We start from the raw sequence: 18,306 nt of genomic DNA, 5'->3' as shown, positions 1-18,306 counted from the left end.
TCCTTTTTGTGAATGCAGCTTGTTTGTGTTTATCATTTGTTGTAATGATTTCTGAAACTGTTGCTTTTAGCATATTAAATAGGTTTTTTTTCAGTTTCTTTGTTTTTGTTTTTGTTCCATTTGACTGATGTACCCACAGTGTGGACACAAATGAAATGGCCTGCTCGGAGCTCAGTTAGTTGTCTAAAATATCAAAGAAGTGATTGTCTTTTACAGCTCACGAACGGTGCTATCAACAGTAGCTTTCAACCTAATACAGTATTATTAAGCAACATATGTGAAAGTGCCTTGTGTGGCTGCCAGATTCTGGCTCCAAAGAAATGCCAACTGTACAAGTGAAATGGAGACATGAGAGGTTAATTGTTTTTTTGTCAATAGCTGTCAGCAATGGTGGCAAAATTGTTGTTCCATCAAGAAGATGTTAACGGCTCAAGGTGGAATTAGCTTGTAGACGTGTTAAATTGATGCATCTTAGTCTATCACACTAAGCTGTGGTGGTCCACTCTGGTTCTGTAACAGGGACATAAATGCAGTTTCTCATGACAAACAGAAAGTACAATGTTAATTATGGATATTATCGATCTTTTACCAGTGTTTGTGATTATGATTAAGCTACAGTTTCAGTTTTTCCCAAGAGATGCTATACATTATGCTGTATGGCATGTGTTAGCATGCATACATATTGTCCCCTTACTTGGTATTTCTGCATCCACTCCGGTCTCTTCTGCCACTTTGAGAAATATCTGTGGAATTAAAAAAAAATATGTATTAATATACTGTATCTTACGAGAGCAACAGTATGTTAACAAAATGTATTAGTGTACACAGATTTGATGCAGACGCCAGTTATCCAGTTATCAGGGTTGTGCATCCAAAGAGACCCTAACCTTTACTTGAGCACCTGCCAATTGGCCTCTCTTAGAAAAGCGCCCTCCTAGACTTAATTTAACAATTCAGGTCATATGTCAAACTAAATAAATCTCCATATTTGTGAAAAATGTTGAAGTGACCTTCCCTGATTTCATTTTGCTGCGTTTGATAAGCCCCATTCTAGCATCTGCCCACTAACAAGTCTCTGCACACGCCTGGCAAAGCCTACACAATTTATAAAATGCACTGAATGTGATTTTATGTGGTGAATTATATCAGTCAAAAACATAAAATGGAACTGCTGACATCATAAAACAGTCAAAAAGTACTTTAAAAAGGGCTATTCATAGCAATAACCAGGGTAAATGTTATTATATGGCCGACTTCAATGAAACATCCCATCTATCAGCGCTTGTTTATTAGTGCTGTATATTGAAAACCACTGCGGATTTCAATTGAAGTGTAGTTGGACTTCAAAAGAAAACATGGACGGATGAAATAACCTTGCCGTGTCTGAATTTGAGCAATGCAAAAGGAATTATTTACATTGCCTGCAGGCCGTGAGTGTCTGATTCATGTCGGAGTTACATGAGAAGCATTAACCAACAGTCACTCAGCTCTATGATTCCGGACGAGTCTCGATGCCAAAATACTGCATCAGTCATTTGTTCAGGAAAAATAAGACTGTGCACTGTATGAGTAATGCTAATAATACCACTACTAGTAGATTGGGTCAATGCTCATGGAGACCACGAGTAAAAAGCTACTTGACTTATGTCTTTTTGTGTATGACCAAGTATACACAGTTCAAAGGACTTGGCAAACAGGTACTGTATGTACATTGGACGTTTTAAACCTTTCAACAGAAGCTGTGTACAATAGCAAGGAATTTGGATTTTCGAGACTGTATAACATTTTTGTAAAGCCTAAAGTTGCTGTGTGTGACATTTATTTGAAACTGAAACAACTTTTAAGGAAAAACAAATTGGCATCCTATCTATCAAAGTGAAAACCAATACTTAACATTATGATCAATGACTCCCTGCTCTCCAAGGAAACATACTGGATTCACACTCTCAACACAATTGATCCATTTGGCCTAAATGAAGAACTGAATTTGTAATGTTGTCTTGAATTTGTCTTTAAAGGGTGCAATACTTGTACTTTTGACATTTTATCTTTGTAAGTTTAAGAGATATCATTATTATTTTGTTCTTGATGTGATTGTGGTGCATGGGGTGTGGAACTCGGACATTGACAACTCACACATTTGGATACACTATCCAATAGATTTGAAAACCTGTTCAACCAATTATCCAACGAGAATTGGACACCTGTTGTAAGTTGACTATCGCTGTGTCTCAATTTGCATACTTCTGTACTTACACTTACTATCTTGAGTGCATAGGTGCATTCACACGGATAAGCATGGCAAAATGCAGTGCATTCTAAGTATCCAGATGTTGTACTCAAAACGGTCAAAAGGTTGAGTGTGGAAGCTGGACACTTTCTCACCCTCAACAGTCGCCATCTTTGCTACGTAGCAGAAGGGGAGGGGCCACAAATCTATTTTAAACGTGTGGAAAAGGCGGGCGAGAAAGCTGCAGCGGTTATAACTGAAACGGTGAATACTGAAATATACAAATTTAACTTATACATGTGGTTTTTTTTCACTAAGTACCACTATACTGTAGTCGGATAGAAGCCATTATTGGTTAATTTATCAGTCTCAATTGAATTACTGCCGATACGGCGTGATGTCCATGGCTAAATATCACCAGCTGGTCTACCGAGCTTCCGGTGAGTGCACAACAGCCGTGTACGATTTGAAACAACACTAGCCAGTCGAAATTCACGCACTATACACATGTACATAGTGTGCACAGTGTACTACATGGAAGTATCCAAAATTGAGACAGGGCTTATGTATTTTTTTGCCTTTTTGTCTTTGTCCATTTGGACTCTGATGAAGACACAGTGGTGTTGAAACAACACGTCTGTTCGCACAATTAAATGCTGCAAATTAATCAGTGCGCTCCAGTCCCTTCCTCTTGGAAGTTTGCTGTCCTTGAGCTGAGAGGCACCTGATTTAGCTGCATGCTGCTGGAAGATTTTCAGAAAACACTGTTTCAACAATACTTGCAATTACTTGGCACTGAGACTGAATCTGCGGGGGGGAAAGTATCCTAGACTTCCTAGATTATAAGTTATTGGCTAAAATGTAAAGTTGCTTGTTACTGATACTACAGGAGGGATTTGAAAACTGCGCACCGACATTTTGATTGCTCACTTACAGACTCTGAGAAGCAGAAAAAAGACAGGGGTTGGGGGAGGAGGAAAAGCAGAAAAAGCAGGTTGGTATTAAGTGTAATTGCAGCAATAACAAAAGAAAAAGAAGAAGAAAAAGAAAAGAAAAACAAGGCCAACATTGTCAGTAAGTGTACTTTTATGTTCCTGTGTGGATGTAGGCAGTCTCTCTATATGTGTGCATGCTTGTATCTCTAGCTAGTTTGTCAATCCCACGCTTAGTATACCTCCTCCAGCGTGGTGTCAGAGATGCCGTAGCCGGTCAGGCCAAGGTCAGCCATGGTCAGGTCAAGCTCTTGGAACAGCAGGGCAAAGGTCCCATCTCTGGCTCCACCATAAGGCAGTATGTAGGTGATCTCCTGACCGATGCTCTCCAAGAAGACTGCCTCAGGGACGTGGCGCCGCACAACTTGACCCACAGCTGTCAAATCTGGCGGACGAATAGCCGCAGAATTACTCACAAAACAAACACCAAAGGGTGGTGAAATTGCAAGCACACAACAGATATCCGTCTTTTCATGTCTCCTTCATCCTTTTTGAAGTAGTTGTTTGTTAGAGTGATATAACAGACAGAAGACTCGATAGCAACTACCACTATTGGCTGCAAAAGAACACAGTAACTGACAGCAACTTTTAAAGTGTCTAAACCAAATGTTGATACAAAATGATATCAGGAAAAATGTAACCTTTAAAATCTTTTTGAAGTAAATACGCTGTGTAATGTATGGAGATCACAACATACCTGATGCTGTGACCTTTAAACACACTGAAACAGATCAGTGGACATAATTCTCCTGCCTCATCCATTCTGAAGATGGGCCTTAGCGAGAATCAATCAGGACAGTGTTGCAGAACGCATCGCATCCATTATTGATCCAGAACCTCTCATACATAATTACTGCAGCTTAACAACCAACGGCTTGGCGCTTTATGAAGAAGTAAATGGATCTGCCACACACATCAGACTGAATTATTTGTGAAAATGTGTGTGTGTGTTTCCGTCAGTTTGCCGGCGTGTGTGGTAATAAAGAGAAATGTGCTGTCACTTGTGGAAATATGATTATTTTTTATGGCATTTTCTATCTTATATTTAACCATCATGTGTATAATCATTTTGAAGGTATGAGCATTGATTGATTGTCTGTGCATAATAAACTGGAGCCTAGCTAAGGTTTTTTTCTTCTGATCATGCCTTGCATGAATACTGTTGTTTACTTGATCAAGGCTGAAAAGGATCAAAACAAATCAAATCACCAGCATTATATGTCCCGCTTCTACTGTGTCTCTACATTTCTTTATTCTTATATAATTCCATCCAGGAATATTGAAGTAAGGTGAAGGAAAAAAAAGATTTTGATCATTTGTCTAACACTCTCTACAGTAAGATCAATGAGTAATTGGAGGATGTTCGCCAGTGAGTTTTGAAATGGTATGCAACATCATCAACACTAAAAATTCCATTTGCCCTCCAACATCACTGCAAAACACTGGATAAAGGAAATGTATTGGAATATAGAAAAGACAGCTAAAGGAGGAAAAAAACTGCAATCCCTATTTTTTTTTTGTCCACTTGGGGGCAGTGTAAACAAGTTGTGAACACAACCTTGACATATTATCTCCTTTAAAGTTGATATGGCTAACTTAAAAGCTGTAGATTCGGATGATATTTTTCTTTAGGTTCATTACTATGAACGGCTCCTTTCACATTGTTCCATTTTTTGGAACATTGTGATTTGATAAACTGTTATTAAAATATCGATTATAGCAGCTTTAAATTGGTAATCTGAACCTTTACTGTGTTGGATAGGACAATAATTATGAGGCCAGATCCTTTATGCATTGATCAAAATGTTGAAGTATCAGTTGGTTTAGCATAGACAGGGGAACTGGATTAGACGATTTATGTTTGACATTTAAGTACATCAATTAATCTGACACGATATAAAAGTAAATGAGTGGTATTTTGTGGTTGTCAGGTTTGTGCATTTCTGTTTTTTGATATGGGTCAATATATATTTGGGAAATCAAAATAAAACTTTCCAAAAAAGAGAGAAAAGATATATCAACTTTGTGATGCTGAAAAGTTTGGATCATTAGGTGATGCTCTCTGGTTACATGGTTGGATAATATAACAAAAATACTGCTATAGAAAAGCTTTTGATCAAGACCATCATTCATTTGCAGGGAATTTGTCATAATTTATGTTCAAATGTCCATCATTTACCACAGTGTCCCCTAGTTGTTCTGCACTCACAGAGCTCTCCTACCTCTTTCTCTAAGACTAAAACTCCTACTTTCCCATTTGTACCTACTATTTTACTGGGACAGTAAAGTGCACTCTACCAGTAGTTAGAAAATTTCAACAACATCTAAATGCTGCAGCTACTTCACTACTCCAGCGGAGTATGATGATTTGGTATTGAGAAGGTGAAAAAAAAATAATCTATGAGCGAATGGATCTTGAGCACACATGGACTAGGCTATTTTGAGTTTAAGTTTTATGGTTATTGTTTGCCTGTTTTGGAACTGTTCCCAGATTCTTGTGTTACTTTAAAGAAGGCTGACATGGAGTTGAGCTATAGTACCAAACTCAGTGTGTGTGTGTGTGTGTGTGTGTGTGTGTGTGTGTGTGTGTGTGTGTGTGTGTGTGTGTGTGTGTGTGTGTGCGTGTGTGTGTGTGTGCGTGTGTGTGTGTGTGCTGCGGTAACTTATATATTCCTGGAGGTGTGGTACGAGGGCTGAATAGATAAAAAAAATTTCAATTTTGGATGAAATATTTACAGAAATATTCAAACAATTTTGTTGTTGAAATATATGCTGTACCAACTATATAACATTTTGATATAGCATGAGTTGGGTTTACAGGTTAGGTTAGGTGCTGATCCTTCAATACGACTGGAGGTAACAGAGAAAGTTTGTACCTGAGGGATCAGAGTTGTCCCAGCTTTGGCTGCCGATGCCATCATCCAGGCTGTTGCAACTCGAAGGACAGCCTTCCTCCTGTTAATCACAATTGGATTAGAAAGGCCTTATCATGCCTTGCCACTTAGAATGATGAACAGTGCCTCCCTGACAACTCCCTTCTTACATTAATGTAATAATGGATGCCATCCACAAGTTTCTATTTAATTGCTCTAAACAAAACTGTACGCATGAGACATTGTGGTCAACCTGTGATGCAACAATCTTTTCAGTCGGAGACAATACACCCAAAGGACAATTATATTTTAATTCCAACAAAGGTTGAATAAACCTCACTGCGAGAACTTTATGACACTTATTAAAAGGAGTTTAATCACACTGAATGAGATCAGGACAATCAAACTTTGTCCAGCTGTTTCCGAGTTATATTGGCTGTGTAATTGCAAAATCTTCCACTGAATTACAAAGTCGTCATCTAGGAAAAGGGGGTACTGTTCTGCCTCGCCCATAAAGGTGTTTGCGTGCTTCTTTATTTATTTCAAACAAATGACTCTGCTCACCTCAAAGAGCCTGCAGACTAATGGTAATTGCTCTAGCCCTGCTGGCATCAGTGCATCTTGTTCATTTGCTCCTATTGATTAAAACTAAGTGTGCGAGGCACCATTGGCGAGCGAAAGCGAGAATCACCCCTCTCCCCGGTGACAATTAGTATCATCCAGCACGTAGGCGTTTGCCAATTCTCATGCTGGGAGAGACTAAACACAGATCATTATAGGGGGAGGGCGGCAAGACAGAAAGAGAGCACTCAGGAAAGTCAGAGGGAGCCGTGTTCAATAATAGACTAGAGAGAGGTTACTGTTGTGTCAAAGGGGCTTGCAGCTGAAGTTCTTTTCTTGATGCATGAAGTCAAAAAGAATTATCCCCTTCCAATTACAGCGGTTTTATGTAAATAAATTTCGGTAGGGATAAAACAGAAGGGTAATTGCGTGGGCAGGCAAGGGCCCTAATCACCAAATTTATGGTTATCTGAAGATAATGAGACACACACAGCCAATGTGTCCGTCAACAACCATGAGCAGACAAAAAACAATGTTTTTTGATAACTTACTTTGAGGAATATTAACATGTTTTTATTACCAAACCTCCAGTTTCAAAAGCTAATCAGTAACCAGAAGCTTTCTGTTCGTACCTCTTTGGCCTTTCTGTGTATGATGCCATTGCGCTGAGCTGTCATCTTTTCAGACCCGTCTCGGACCAAAGTGAGGTAGTAGCCGCTGCCGAAACGTTTCTTTAGGAAGAGCGAGGAGCCAAAGCAGCGCATCTTGCCGTGGGAGATGATGGCGATGCGATCGCCTAGGATGTCTGCCTCGTCCATGTGGTGCGTAGACAAAATGATGGTGCGACCTGAAGGGAGACAGAAAGAAAGACTCAATCAAAGTCACCTGAATGGACACAATAAGAGTGCTTGGTGTCTGAAATCTACGTTTGTATGAAGTAACATATAAAAACACTGTATTGCAAATATAAAAAAGGTAAGGCACAGACTGGAAATGTAAAAAAAATAAATAGCACTTCTGAAGAGTTGTTTTTTTCTCTTTGGAAGTTGTTTGTTTTGTCGTTATGAAAAAGAAGCCTGACAAGAAGAGATCAAAATCAAGCCAATATCACAAGCTGTCTCTGCATGGTAGTCACTTATCTCATTATTGCCAATTCCACAGTGTTTTTTACCCATGCTTATCCGCATGGCGACAAAGCGAAACTCCAGAGGAGTGCGTGGGTGTGAATCTGGGACAAAATTAAAATTATGATAAAGGCCACCCTAAGCCTACTTTCCAGCGTCTCTACTATGAGGCCACATTTTATTTCAGCTCTCTCTCTTTTGTGCTGCGAGTCCTTTGATTCGAGAGGAATCAAACTGAGCACAATTGCAATGACAACTACATCATGCATTGCAAGGTTATTCACAGGTGTTCTAATCCTTTAATATCATGCTGTATCAGATAACACATATTAATTATCACATACCCCAGAAATCAGAAAAAAAGGACTAGATCTGTAATGAAGTCACAGCATGGTCGTGTCCCTGCAGTCGGCGTGAGAGAGGTATCACAGAGTTCTGGTTAACTTTTGATTTTTCCAGGCATTTTTAAAGCAGAAACATTTAACCCGATACCTTTATCATTAAGGGACAAAGAAAGAAACCTGCTTGGAAGTCAGTAACGTTGAAAAGACTGTTGGCTTTTCATTTTTTTTATAGCTAATATGGCCAAAACGGTCATAAATCGTAATTACAGGTGATTTTTTTAGCCATGCTAGTGGCATGTCACTGTAGATGGCTAATGGGTTGATGGGTCCACCACGTTGGTCCAGATTAAAGTGTCACTACTATTGAATGGATTGCTATGAAATTTGGTAAAGATATCGTGCCCAGAAGATGACTTTACTGATCTCCTGTCCTTTCCTGTAACATGTGTGTAATGCTAATCATTTTGTGCCCTTACAGGAATACATCACCCCCAAAATGATCATTTGTATCAATCATCAATTACTGAATGATCAATTACTAATAATTATTAATAAACAGTACTCACATGGAGGAGTAGCGTGCCTGAGCAAGCGTGAGACTGTTTATACGGAAGTGTTATGAATTGTAAGATTTTAGCAAAGATGCATGTGTTTGTACTGAGCATACGACTGGATAAATTAGACTACTTGGATTGTACTGCACGAGTTGTGTGAGAGCTTGTAAACAGATCTTTTGATAATAGTTTTGCTATTGTTAAACGTGGACCCCAATTACTTCAATTCATCAAGAATATCCTCTTTTTTTTGGATTCTTCGTTCACAAAACAAAGTTTTCTTCACAAACTCAAGGCAACACAGGGTGAGTAACTGATACACAAATCATCATTCTGGGGTGAAGTACTCCTTTAACCTTTCCTCTAGCACCATTATCAGGTCAAAATGTCAATTTGGCACCATGCTTTGTTTGCAAAACTAATGACATCCCCATCAGCCTCAGCTGCACCTTATGCTACTGTACTTTTTAGCGTGCTAACACGCTAAATTAGGATGGTGAACAACCTCCAGTTCATACTCTACTGGCCATTAAAAGATTCCTTCTTAATGCGCTTTCGATGCAAATGCATTCAGCTCAAAGCACAAGTATGGCCTCACAGTGTCGATAACATGGCTGCAGAATTCTTGTTAAGACATCATTTTGAAAAGCAAGATCCCATCGCAAGATTCAGATCACATCGACTCCTTACAGAGATAAGAGGTGTGCCATATCAATCATTATCTATTTCAAAACATGGCAAGGAGATGCACTCTCAGTAAGTAGCTGACTGGATGGAGTTTTCATATGTTCTTCCCTGAATTTGGTGTTTATTGCAAAAGGTCAGGTGCTCTGCTGAGCTTGGGGGCTTTTGTTTTTTGCACCGAGCTAGTTAGATTTGTATCCTCGCAGGTCACATTAGCCCAGGTACAAGGACACACTCAGAGGTCATTAACTGCAGCCCAATACAGTCATTTTGCTTTGCCAACTATTTCCACTCGGTCTCCCATTTCCACCTCCCCCACTTATTTTGCCCCGTCACCAGCCGAGCTGCTAAATCCATCCCTTCCCAGTTATGTATTGCTGCCTTATGCTACGCCAAGCAAGTCTGAATCCCTCTAACTACAAACTCAAACAAAATGCCCAAGTTGAATGAATGCCCACAACCCAGTCAATTTAACATATGTGGGGGAAAAGCTCTGCTTATGAAGGCGGGGTGAGTTGAGGATATTGCTTGATGTTTAGTTTGACTGCGCCAGCTCATTTTGTATGGGATGCTCAAACTCACGGATGATTTTCCTGGGGATTTGTTGTGCTTTACAAAGGGAAAAAAATCAAATTGCACTGCATCATCCGTGAGTTGGGAGTAAAATAAATGTGTTTGGACTGCAGATGGCCCACAAAGGTATTCTGATTTATAGTGGGTTGTGGTGCATTACAGCACAAAGTGATATATCAAATGGAGTTCTGTGTTCAGGTAAATTGGTAGTACTCGCACTACGTACAGCAAAGTGAGGCTGGAAATCTGCTTTCTGTTATTTAGCTTCCTTCCCTCTAAATCAAGTTGATAGAAATGGATTTCACAGTGGGTGAGTAAGCCTGGACAGATATTATGTACATCGGCAGTAAGATGAATTATTGGACGAAGCTGTATTAACTGCTGTTTGTGGCAATCATCCATCCATCCACCCATTAGCTATACCTGCTTATCCTCTGAAGGGTAGCGGGGGGCTGGAGCCGATCCCAGCTGACACTGAGCGAGAGGCGGGGTACATCCTGTCCAGGGTGCCAACAGGCAACCAGTCACATGCACATTAACACCCAGGGGCCATTTTAAAGTCGCCTGGTAACCTAACCTGCATGTTTTTAGACTGTGGGAGGAAACCGGAGCAAAACCCACGCAGGTGTGTGGAAGGTCAAAGCCGGCATGTTCGAACCCTGCAATCAATTTAGGTCAATCAATTATAAAATAACCTTGACACCACTTACAGCCTGCCCACGGAGTTAAAAGAAAACAGATGGGCCTGTTGTTTCCATTAAATATAAGCAAATATAATAAAAAACAGACTGGTATGTTTTGTTCACTGTTAGAATTGAACAACTGAAACTCAGACATCGTGGTTATTGCAAGAAATCTGTAACTATTTGCCGAAGGTTACACAGGTTGGAAGAATATTTTTCTGTGCGAGTATTGTGTTAAATGTTATATGATGTTTGCAGCCTGCTCCAGTCTTCCCCATCCACCCTCTGCGGCATATTTTATTGATGATGTTGGACTTTAACACATTAGCATTTTTACTCCAAAAATCTTCATGAAAATGACTTACGTAAGATATCAGACAAGAAAAAAAAAAAGGCTGGATGCATTTTTACTGCCATTTGTACTGCAACATTGGCTTCAACCCTACATTCATTTGTATTCCTGGGAAAAATGTATTATGCATGAATGCCAGAGAAACTCTAACAGAGCATGCAACTGCAATCAGAGTCTACAATAAATACAATTGCTACAAACTATATTAAGTTTCAGCGCTCTAATAATATGAACTGTTTCTCACATTCCCTTTGCACCCCGTTTTCTCGCAAACTGAATCACCTTCCTACATGTGTCAGGTCTAATCTCAGCCTACATGCAGCATTCACATCGTCAGTATTCACCGTGGGATTTAAAGGTGCTAGATGCGAGATTGGGAGCATTTCTATAGCCTCCACGCGACTCTCAACATGCCGACGGCTGAGTCGGTGGCTTGCAGCCAACTATGCTAACGGCGTTAACAGTGAAAACAACTGCAACAGTGCTGACCGGAGGGGGGGTGTTACGCTTCCACAACGATGTTGTCGGTCGGGACTGCATTATCAGTCGTAACCACTGTATGTGTGCAGTGCAGAGAGGCGGCCGTGAATTAGCAAGTGGGGCACACGCACAAACTTGCACTAAAAGGCACGTCAGGCCGGCTCGACTATGTCAACAAAGCACAGATTACAGATTACAACACACACGGAGGGAGAGTGACTTCATTCTCTGCTCAGGTAGACATTACTCCACTATATCTTTACATAGCAAACAGTTGTTTGCTGCTATATTAATGCTCTGAATGTCATATAAAGCACCTTTAAGATGCTCAGTGCTGTAATATTCTGTTTATGGCATTTTCCAGGAGCTGGTGTACGTTGTTTAACCGCAAAAACACTAATTCAATCGTAATAACTTCACTTCAGGGGTGCCAATGTTTTTACTTCAAGTGATTACATGGCTGCTGAAACAAAGTAACTCAGTGGGGGGAGAAATCATTGGATAATAAGTTTCATCAGCTATGCAATCTAAAATATGTTAGGTTGTGTATAATGTGCATTTCTGTCAAATAAAATGTCATATTTATGTGGTAGTAAAGAGCTATGTAAGGTAAAAAATAAAAGAGAACTAGGCCTTTCAAGGCACCAGAATAGGCGTGTATATTGGTAAAGTTATCAATAACAATTAATATGTTAGGTGATATAAAATTATGCCGTCACAACAAAAACACACAAGGCTGAATATCATCCTCAAGGCCCATTGTATAACATAATGAGTGGGGTAACTTAATAGTAATTGACTTCCAGTAATGGATAATAATTTGCATTGTGCTAATTCCCTATTTACTATAAAATAGATTAAGCATACGTCTTAAATCTTAAACATTTTAAATGTGCATTGAGGGTTCAATTTAACCCATTAGCGCATGCACACTATGTCCAAGTTCCTTTGTACCTTGAGCAATTTTAAAACCAAATAAACCCCTACTGAATTTAATCAAAACAATACCCACTTACGGCAATCCGGTCAACCAGTCAAACCTGCACGCTTAATTAGCTATGAAGAACCACAATATTAAGTCTTTTCATACATAAAGACTGCCTGTAGCCCTTTTTTTATCCTTAATGACAAACCTTAGTAACACTGTAGTGCAAATAAGAGTGGAGAGGCACACAACATGACTCATTCAAGCAGCCAGGATGTGGGTGTTCTCATTATAACGGAGTTATCTCCGCCTCCCAATTGGAGTGAAAGGACTTGATTAGAGAGAGAGAAGCTAATGACACAGTGAGGGCGGAATGTCACTCAATGCGCATTAAACATTTAGACATCTGTTGAGAGTTATGTGTTACTATAATGTCCATGTCCTGCTTAAAGCCACTAGCCACCACAAAGTGTATAAGGCCAGAGAGTGACAAGATGACTGATAGCACAGACAATTAGGGACTCTGTTAAATACCAATGTCAATTAAAGCTTCTTGGATTCACTTGTCTTTTTCACTTCCACTTCAATCTGTTCCGGTACGAATTATAATTTCTCTCCACCCACAGTTGAGTGTCACAGAGGGCAAGGCAAAAAAAGGGAAAAAAAAGAAAAAGTTACTTCTGCAGGCTACCCAATATGGTTCATTACCTTAACAGCTTTCAAATTGGATACATTTGAGCCATTAAATTAAAAAGTTTACCTTGAGCTCAGCTAGGTTGGAAAGTTTCTCGGTATGAAACAGATCAAACATGCTCTCTGTGCATCACAGTCAATTCCGCAAACATGGAGGATTTCAAAGCCTTTAGCGGAGCCTTGGTTCTTACCACTGGTTCCATACCTTGTTTGTATTTCAGCAGCAGTTCCCAGATACCCCTGCGGGCATAGGGGTCCACTCCTGCTGTGGGTTCATCTAAGATGACGATTTTTGAGCCGCCGACAAATGCTATAGCCACGGACAGCTTCCTCTGCATCCCACCTGGAACACAGAACAATCCACATCAGCTACGGTATCTTAGTAATAGATTTTGTCTTGGACATGTGCTTTTATGACAAAAAAAAAGGTAGAAAACTGCAGCTGACATGAAATGGATACTCATCTTTGCCTATAATCAGTGAAATCCTACACAACCATCTGTCAACATTAGGTTTCAGATGTAAAATGGACACAATATTGGGAATTGTTTATGGAATACATGTTTCAAGATGTACCTCTTCAGGTTTTATTGTCTTTTGCATGATAGTGTAAAATGATTGATGGCAGGAAAGTAGATACACCTTCCTCGGGTTATTCCAGTCTCCACTCTCATAGCGAGCTCTTCAAAATGCATCCAATGTAGTGCTAATGTAGTGGAAATGTCAGCATAGATCAACCTTGAAAGTCATATTTCAGTGATTTTGCACACAAGCAATCCGTGACAGGGGACAATTTATCAAGCAGGACTTGCTCATGCCCCCCAGACAATGAATTACAACCTGTGACACACAGGTACAGTGCATGTGTACGTCGAGGCAGCTGCATGCACGTGTGCATTTAACAGGGGCAGCTTTATCCTGAATAGAAAGGATAATCTAGAGATGATATTTCTTCCCAGGGGAAATGAATGCACCGAGCACAGAAAGTGATGAACACATCAAAAAACGAAATTTACATTTCCGCATAATTTCAATCAGACGCTGAAATATACACATCCAAAACATGTCACACACACATGCAGACACACCTGACAAGTTCTTAGCAAGAGCCTTCCGCTTATGTGGCAAACCAACATCCTCAATCATCTGGTCCATCTCATTTTTCACCTCGTCGCGGCTGCGTCCTTTCAGCCTGGCGTAGAAGTAGATATGCTCCTCCACTGTCAGACTGTAAAGATGACAATAATACCATAACGTACATTTGATTGGCAGGTGAGGCGGCACGAATGACAAAAGAGGCCATCACCTGCCACTTATTCATATGTAAGTGTGTGAAATGTCTAACATGTCACATTTATGCATCTTGCAAGCATTCTAAGTGTACTTTTGTGAAGTAAGGTAAAAGTCTTAGGTTTCATCATAACTGCCTCACAGGTGGGATCATAATAAGTCGTAATGTCTATTTCTATGTTTGCATTAATATTTTAACCCGTACTTAATATAGATGCTTTGACTGTCTGGGATTAATATTAATGAAAGTAATTTGCAGGTGCTTAGCCATAATTATGATGTAGGACTTGTGTCGAGTTGCAGGTAATCAGTTTGTGGAGAGAGAGAAACAGAGGGGACTCTAAAGGTGAAATAAAAAAGTGAATAATGGCTGGGAATGATGCCATTAGGAGAAATTTAGTGGACAGAGTGAGCAAAGTTTGTTTCATTTTTTAGGAGAAAAAGGGAAAGGGATAATGATGTGTTGATTTGAAACATAAGCCGAGACTGAGCCCTCATTATGCATATTATTAAATTGCTCTGAAATTATCTTTTTTTTCCCTTTCTTCCTTTTTTTTTTAGAAAAACACCAGAAGCAAAACATGATTATACCAACAACCAGTGGAGAAAATAGGTGGATGTGTTAAATTCACTCACTCATTGAATAAGACGTTGTGCTGTGGGCACATCCCCAAGTACTTCCGAATGCTGTCCATGTTAGTGAGGATGTCATATCCGTTGATGAGAGCTGTTCCTGATGTAGGTGGGAACAGTCCTGTCAGAATCGACCTACAGAGACAATAAAAAGACATAAACAAGACATAACTATCCTGATTATCAAGCTTAGAGATACATTCTGGCTGTTGATTTTTACCTTATGATAACTAATTTCTAATTATAGAGCTGCCAAGGCACTCAAAATCAGAGTAACTGCAACTTAGAAAGCAGCTGGTTGAACATAACGGTGAATTAGATTTATTCCCAGCTCCATTTAAACAACAGACACGCCGACAGACACGTCCTGCATCATCAATATGTTCTAATTCAAAGGTTAACTTCAGAATTTTTCAACCTGGACCCTATTTTCCCATGTTTTTGTGTCTATGTGACAAATGGGGACAACAATCGAGTATTGAGGGAGAACGCTGAAGCCGGCAGTTATTATAAGTGTCTGACAATATCATGGAAAGGACCAGACAGATTCTTCTTTACCTTTTGCTTGATCAGGTCTGTTTGTTATTGTCACATGTGACTTGTCACTTGACAACAGTGGAAATGTGAGTGCAAGTTGGAGAGAGGAGTGCCGCTGTTGTCAGAAGTTTGTTGCGTTGGAGTACAGAAAGCATAGCTTATTGTTATCTAAAAGATTTTCAGTGTCATGGCTGAATATTTAGCTGATCGACAATGTGGTTGTGATGCCAGATTTAATAACGAAACTTCCCAGAGCGAGATACAATAACAAACAGACCTGATCAAGCATAAGTTTAAGACAAACATTTGATTTCTCTGTAGGATCCTTTCCATAATGTTATCAGACACTTATCATAACAATCTGAGCCTGTAAGTGGCAAAAACAAGCACTTTTAATGGACGTGCACTGACATGGGGAAATTGGGTCAAGGTTTAAAAATACAAAAGTTATCCTTCAATGTTCATAAAGTAGGAAAAAGATTTTTCCTGAAAAACTAGTACTGAAAAATGGAACCAGTGCTGCAGTGCTGTCAGGAGATTTGGAGCAATGATTATCCATATCATCTCAACTAACTTTCAGTCTCGGGTCATTAAATATGTATTAATTACTTACTAGCCTGGGCAGACAATTTCCAAACAACAAAACAAAACATCATTTAATATGGAGTGTTTTGGTTAAAGGATGATATGTGGGATGTGACAAGATTTCTGCTTATTGCCAAAAAAGCTACATGATGTTTTTTTGTGTGCACAAACTCAATTGTAACACAGCATCTCACAGATAGATTGATAGTGTGCTGTGAAAATGCATCCGCACAGAGCTTCGGTGTGTGACAGAGTCCTTCCTCTGTCCTCTCTGTTATTGTGCTCTGTTATGTTTCGTTACAGTTGCTCGGAGCGGATGTCTTCCCGTCAGCCCTTAGTCTTGCATCACTTGCTCACTCTCCCGCTCATTCTTTCAGGGCCACTGCGTTTCAGTTATTTCCTGTCATCCCAAAGCCCTTCCAACCTTTCCACAATTTTTTTTTTCTTTTTAAACAGCAATTAGATAAGTCCCAGTATCAACACAACGGCTGACTCGGTGTGATGAATGTCCTCTCAGAAGATATCACTCTTTGAAAGCAGTGACCGCCGAATTAATGTAGCGACAGTACAGCCAGCATTGTGTACAAGTTAGATTAGTTGCACTCTGTGAAAATACATGATCGTCGAGCCAAGTGGCAAAGCATGGGAGAAACTCACATTGTGGTTGTTTTTCCGGCTCCATTGTGGCCAAGAAAAGATGTGATCTGATTCTCGTAGAAGTCCATGCTCAGTCCGTCCACAGCGAGCTTCTTTCCATTCTTGTAGATTTTAACAAGGTTGCGGATTGAGACCCCTGCTTTCATATCCGGCAGTGGTTTCTCCAGATACTCTTTAGAAACACATGCATACATTCATAAGAGAAAGAAGAGAAAAAAGCAGGTAAAAATCAAATCTATTAAAGATATAAATGATTCAAATGTTAACGAAAAGGTAGTCCTTCTACCAGAAATTCAAGGACTAACACAAGGTAACAGCAAAATTACATTTAGCAATGTTTATTGCTGCTGCAAAATGTTTTTTTAAGTAATACTTGTACACACTGGAATAAAACATGCCCTTTTTAATTAAGTATGTTATTTCTTTAAAGTGAACCTATAATTTGCTTTTATATTTTCCTTTAGTGTGTTATATAGTTTTTTTTTTGTTTTTCCCCCACAGATACAGAGAGTCCTGCCTTTTCTTCTGTAACATGGTGATGTCACCAAGTAACACGTTTGCATAATACCTGCCTAGCGACTAGTTTGGCACGCCCTCAAACAAAGCTAGTTAGAGCGGAGCTGGAGCGAAGTCCGAAGAGTTTGGTTCGGTTGACCAATCACAACAGTGGGCCAGCTGACCAATCAGAGCAGACTGAGCTTTTTGGGAGGGCGGGGCAGCGGCTCAAACAGAGCGTTCAAGCAGAGGGTGAAAGAGGTGCAGCAGCACAGTTGGTATGAGAAAAATTAAGTGTTTTTTTAACATTAAAGCATGTAAACATGTTCTAGAAGAAATCCAAAATACAAGTATGCACCTGAAAATGATCATAACAGGTCATCTTTAATTCGCAAATAGTGATTGGGCCTTTAAAATGGAAAAAGAAAACATTGGTGAGCAATTAAAGACAAAAATAACCCCCCTTACCTCACTCCCCTGAATGTTAATTGTTTTTTAACAAGTTCCAGACCTGAGACTCACCTATGTTCCCCACAAAGCGCCAAGCTCCATTATCACCCAAAGTGGCAAATAAGGTGCTAATGTTTGTTTGCGTCCCATCCCAATTAACTTACACTTCTTATTAGAAAACTATGTTCCCTCTAGTGCCTGGCTGCGCTGTTGAGAATGTGACACATACAGGTTACACCACGGTTACACACCACGGGTGAGAATTTAAAGTGATAGGGTAGTTTACCGTTATGTACAGTGGAATCCTTCAGCAAGCTGGGGTCAACGTCAGTCACTGAGGCTTTCCCACACCAGTAAGATTTAGTGAAAGGGAAGTACCACGGCTTAGGGATTCCATACTGGCCTGGAATCAAGCGTAGAGAACATTATAATAACAGCTTGGCTTGAGGGAATATGGTACTTTACAGTGTATGTTTTGTCTTGACAGCCTGGCACAGATCCTGTCTTCTTTTAATCAGAGTCGATGAGAAAAGCATTAAGACTAGCCTGCATTGGCTATTGATTTAAGTCGGGCTAGGGGAGGGGATCTCA

The 18,306-nt window shown here is 39.9% G+C and overlaps 1 protein-coding gene across 2 annotated transcripts in view; it reads right to left on the bottom strand.

Annotated features, from left to right (window-relative positions):
• LOC141760239 (phospholipid-transporting ATPase ABCA1) overlaps positions 1 to 18,306 on the bottom strand; it is a 165,749-nt gene that overhangs the window by 82,693 nt on the left and 64,750 nt on the right. For both annotated transcript variants that reach the window (XM_074622880.1, XM_074622881.1), the window contains exons 18-26: positions 18,002 to 18,118; positions 16,771 to 16,942; positions 14,995 to 15,126; positions 14,157 to 14,296; positions 13,274 to 13,411; positions 7,289 to 7,503; positions 6,099 to 6,177; positions 3,405 to 3,607; positions 695 to 743 (exon numbers count right to left, since the gene is read on the bottom strand). In XM_074622880.1, coding sequence (XP_074478981.1) covers positions 695 to 743; positions 3,405 to 3,607; positions 6,099 to 6,177; positions 7,289 to 7,503; positions 13,274 to 13,411; positions 14,157 to 14,296; positions 14,995 to 15,126; positions 16,771 to 16,942; positions 18,002 to 18,118 — 1,245 coding nt within the window. The remainder of the gene's footprint in view (positions 1 to 694; positions 744 to 3,404; positions 3,608 to 6,098; positions 6,178 to 7,288; positions 7,504 to 13,273; positions 13,412 to 14,156; positions 14,297 to 14,994; positions 15,127 to 16,770; positions 16,943 to 18,001; positions 18,119 to 18,306) is intronic.

Source organism: Sebastes fasciatus, chromosome 22 (genome assembly GCF_043250625.1).
Source record: "Sebastes fasciatus isolate fSebFas1 chromosome 22, fSebFas1.pri, whole genome shotgun sequence".
In the NCBI taxonomy this organism is placed as follows: Eukaryota; Metazoa; Chordata; class Actinopteri; order Perciformes; family Sebastidae; genus Sebastes; species Sebastes fasciatus.
Note: the sequence above shows the minus strand (reverse complement) of the source record. Positions and strands in the feature narration are given on the sequence as shown.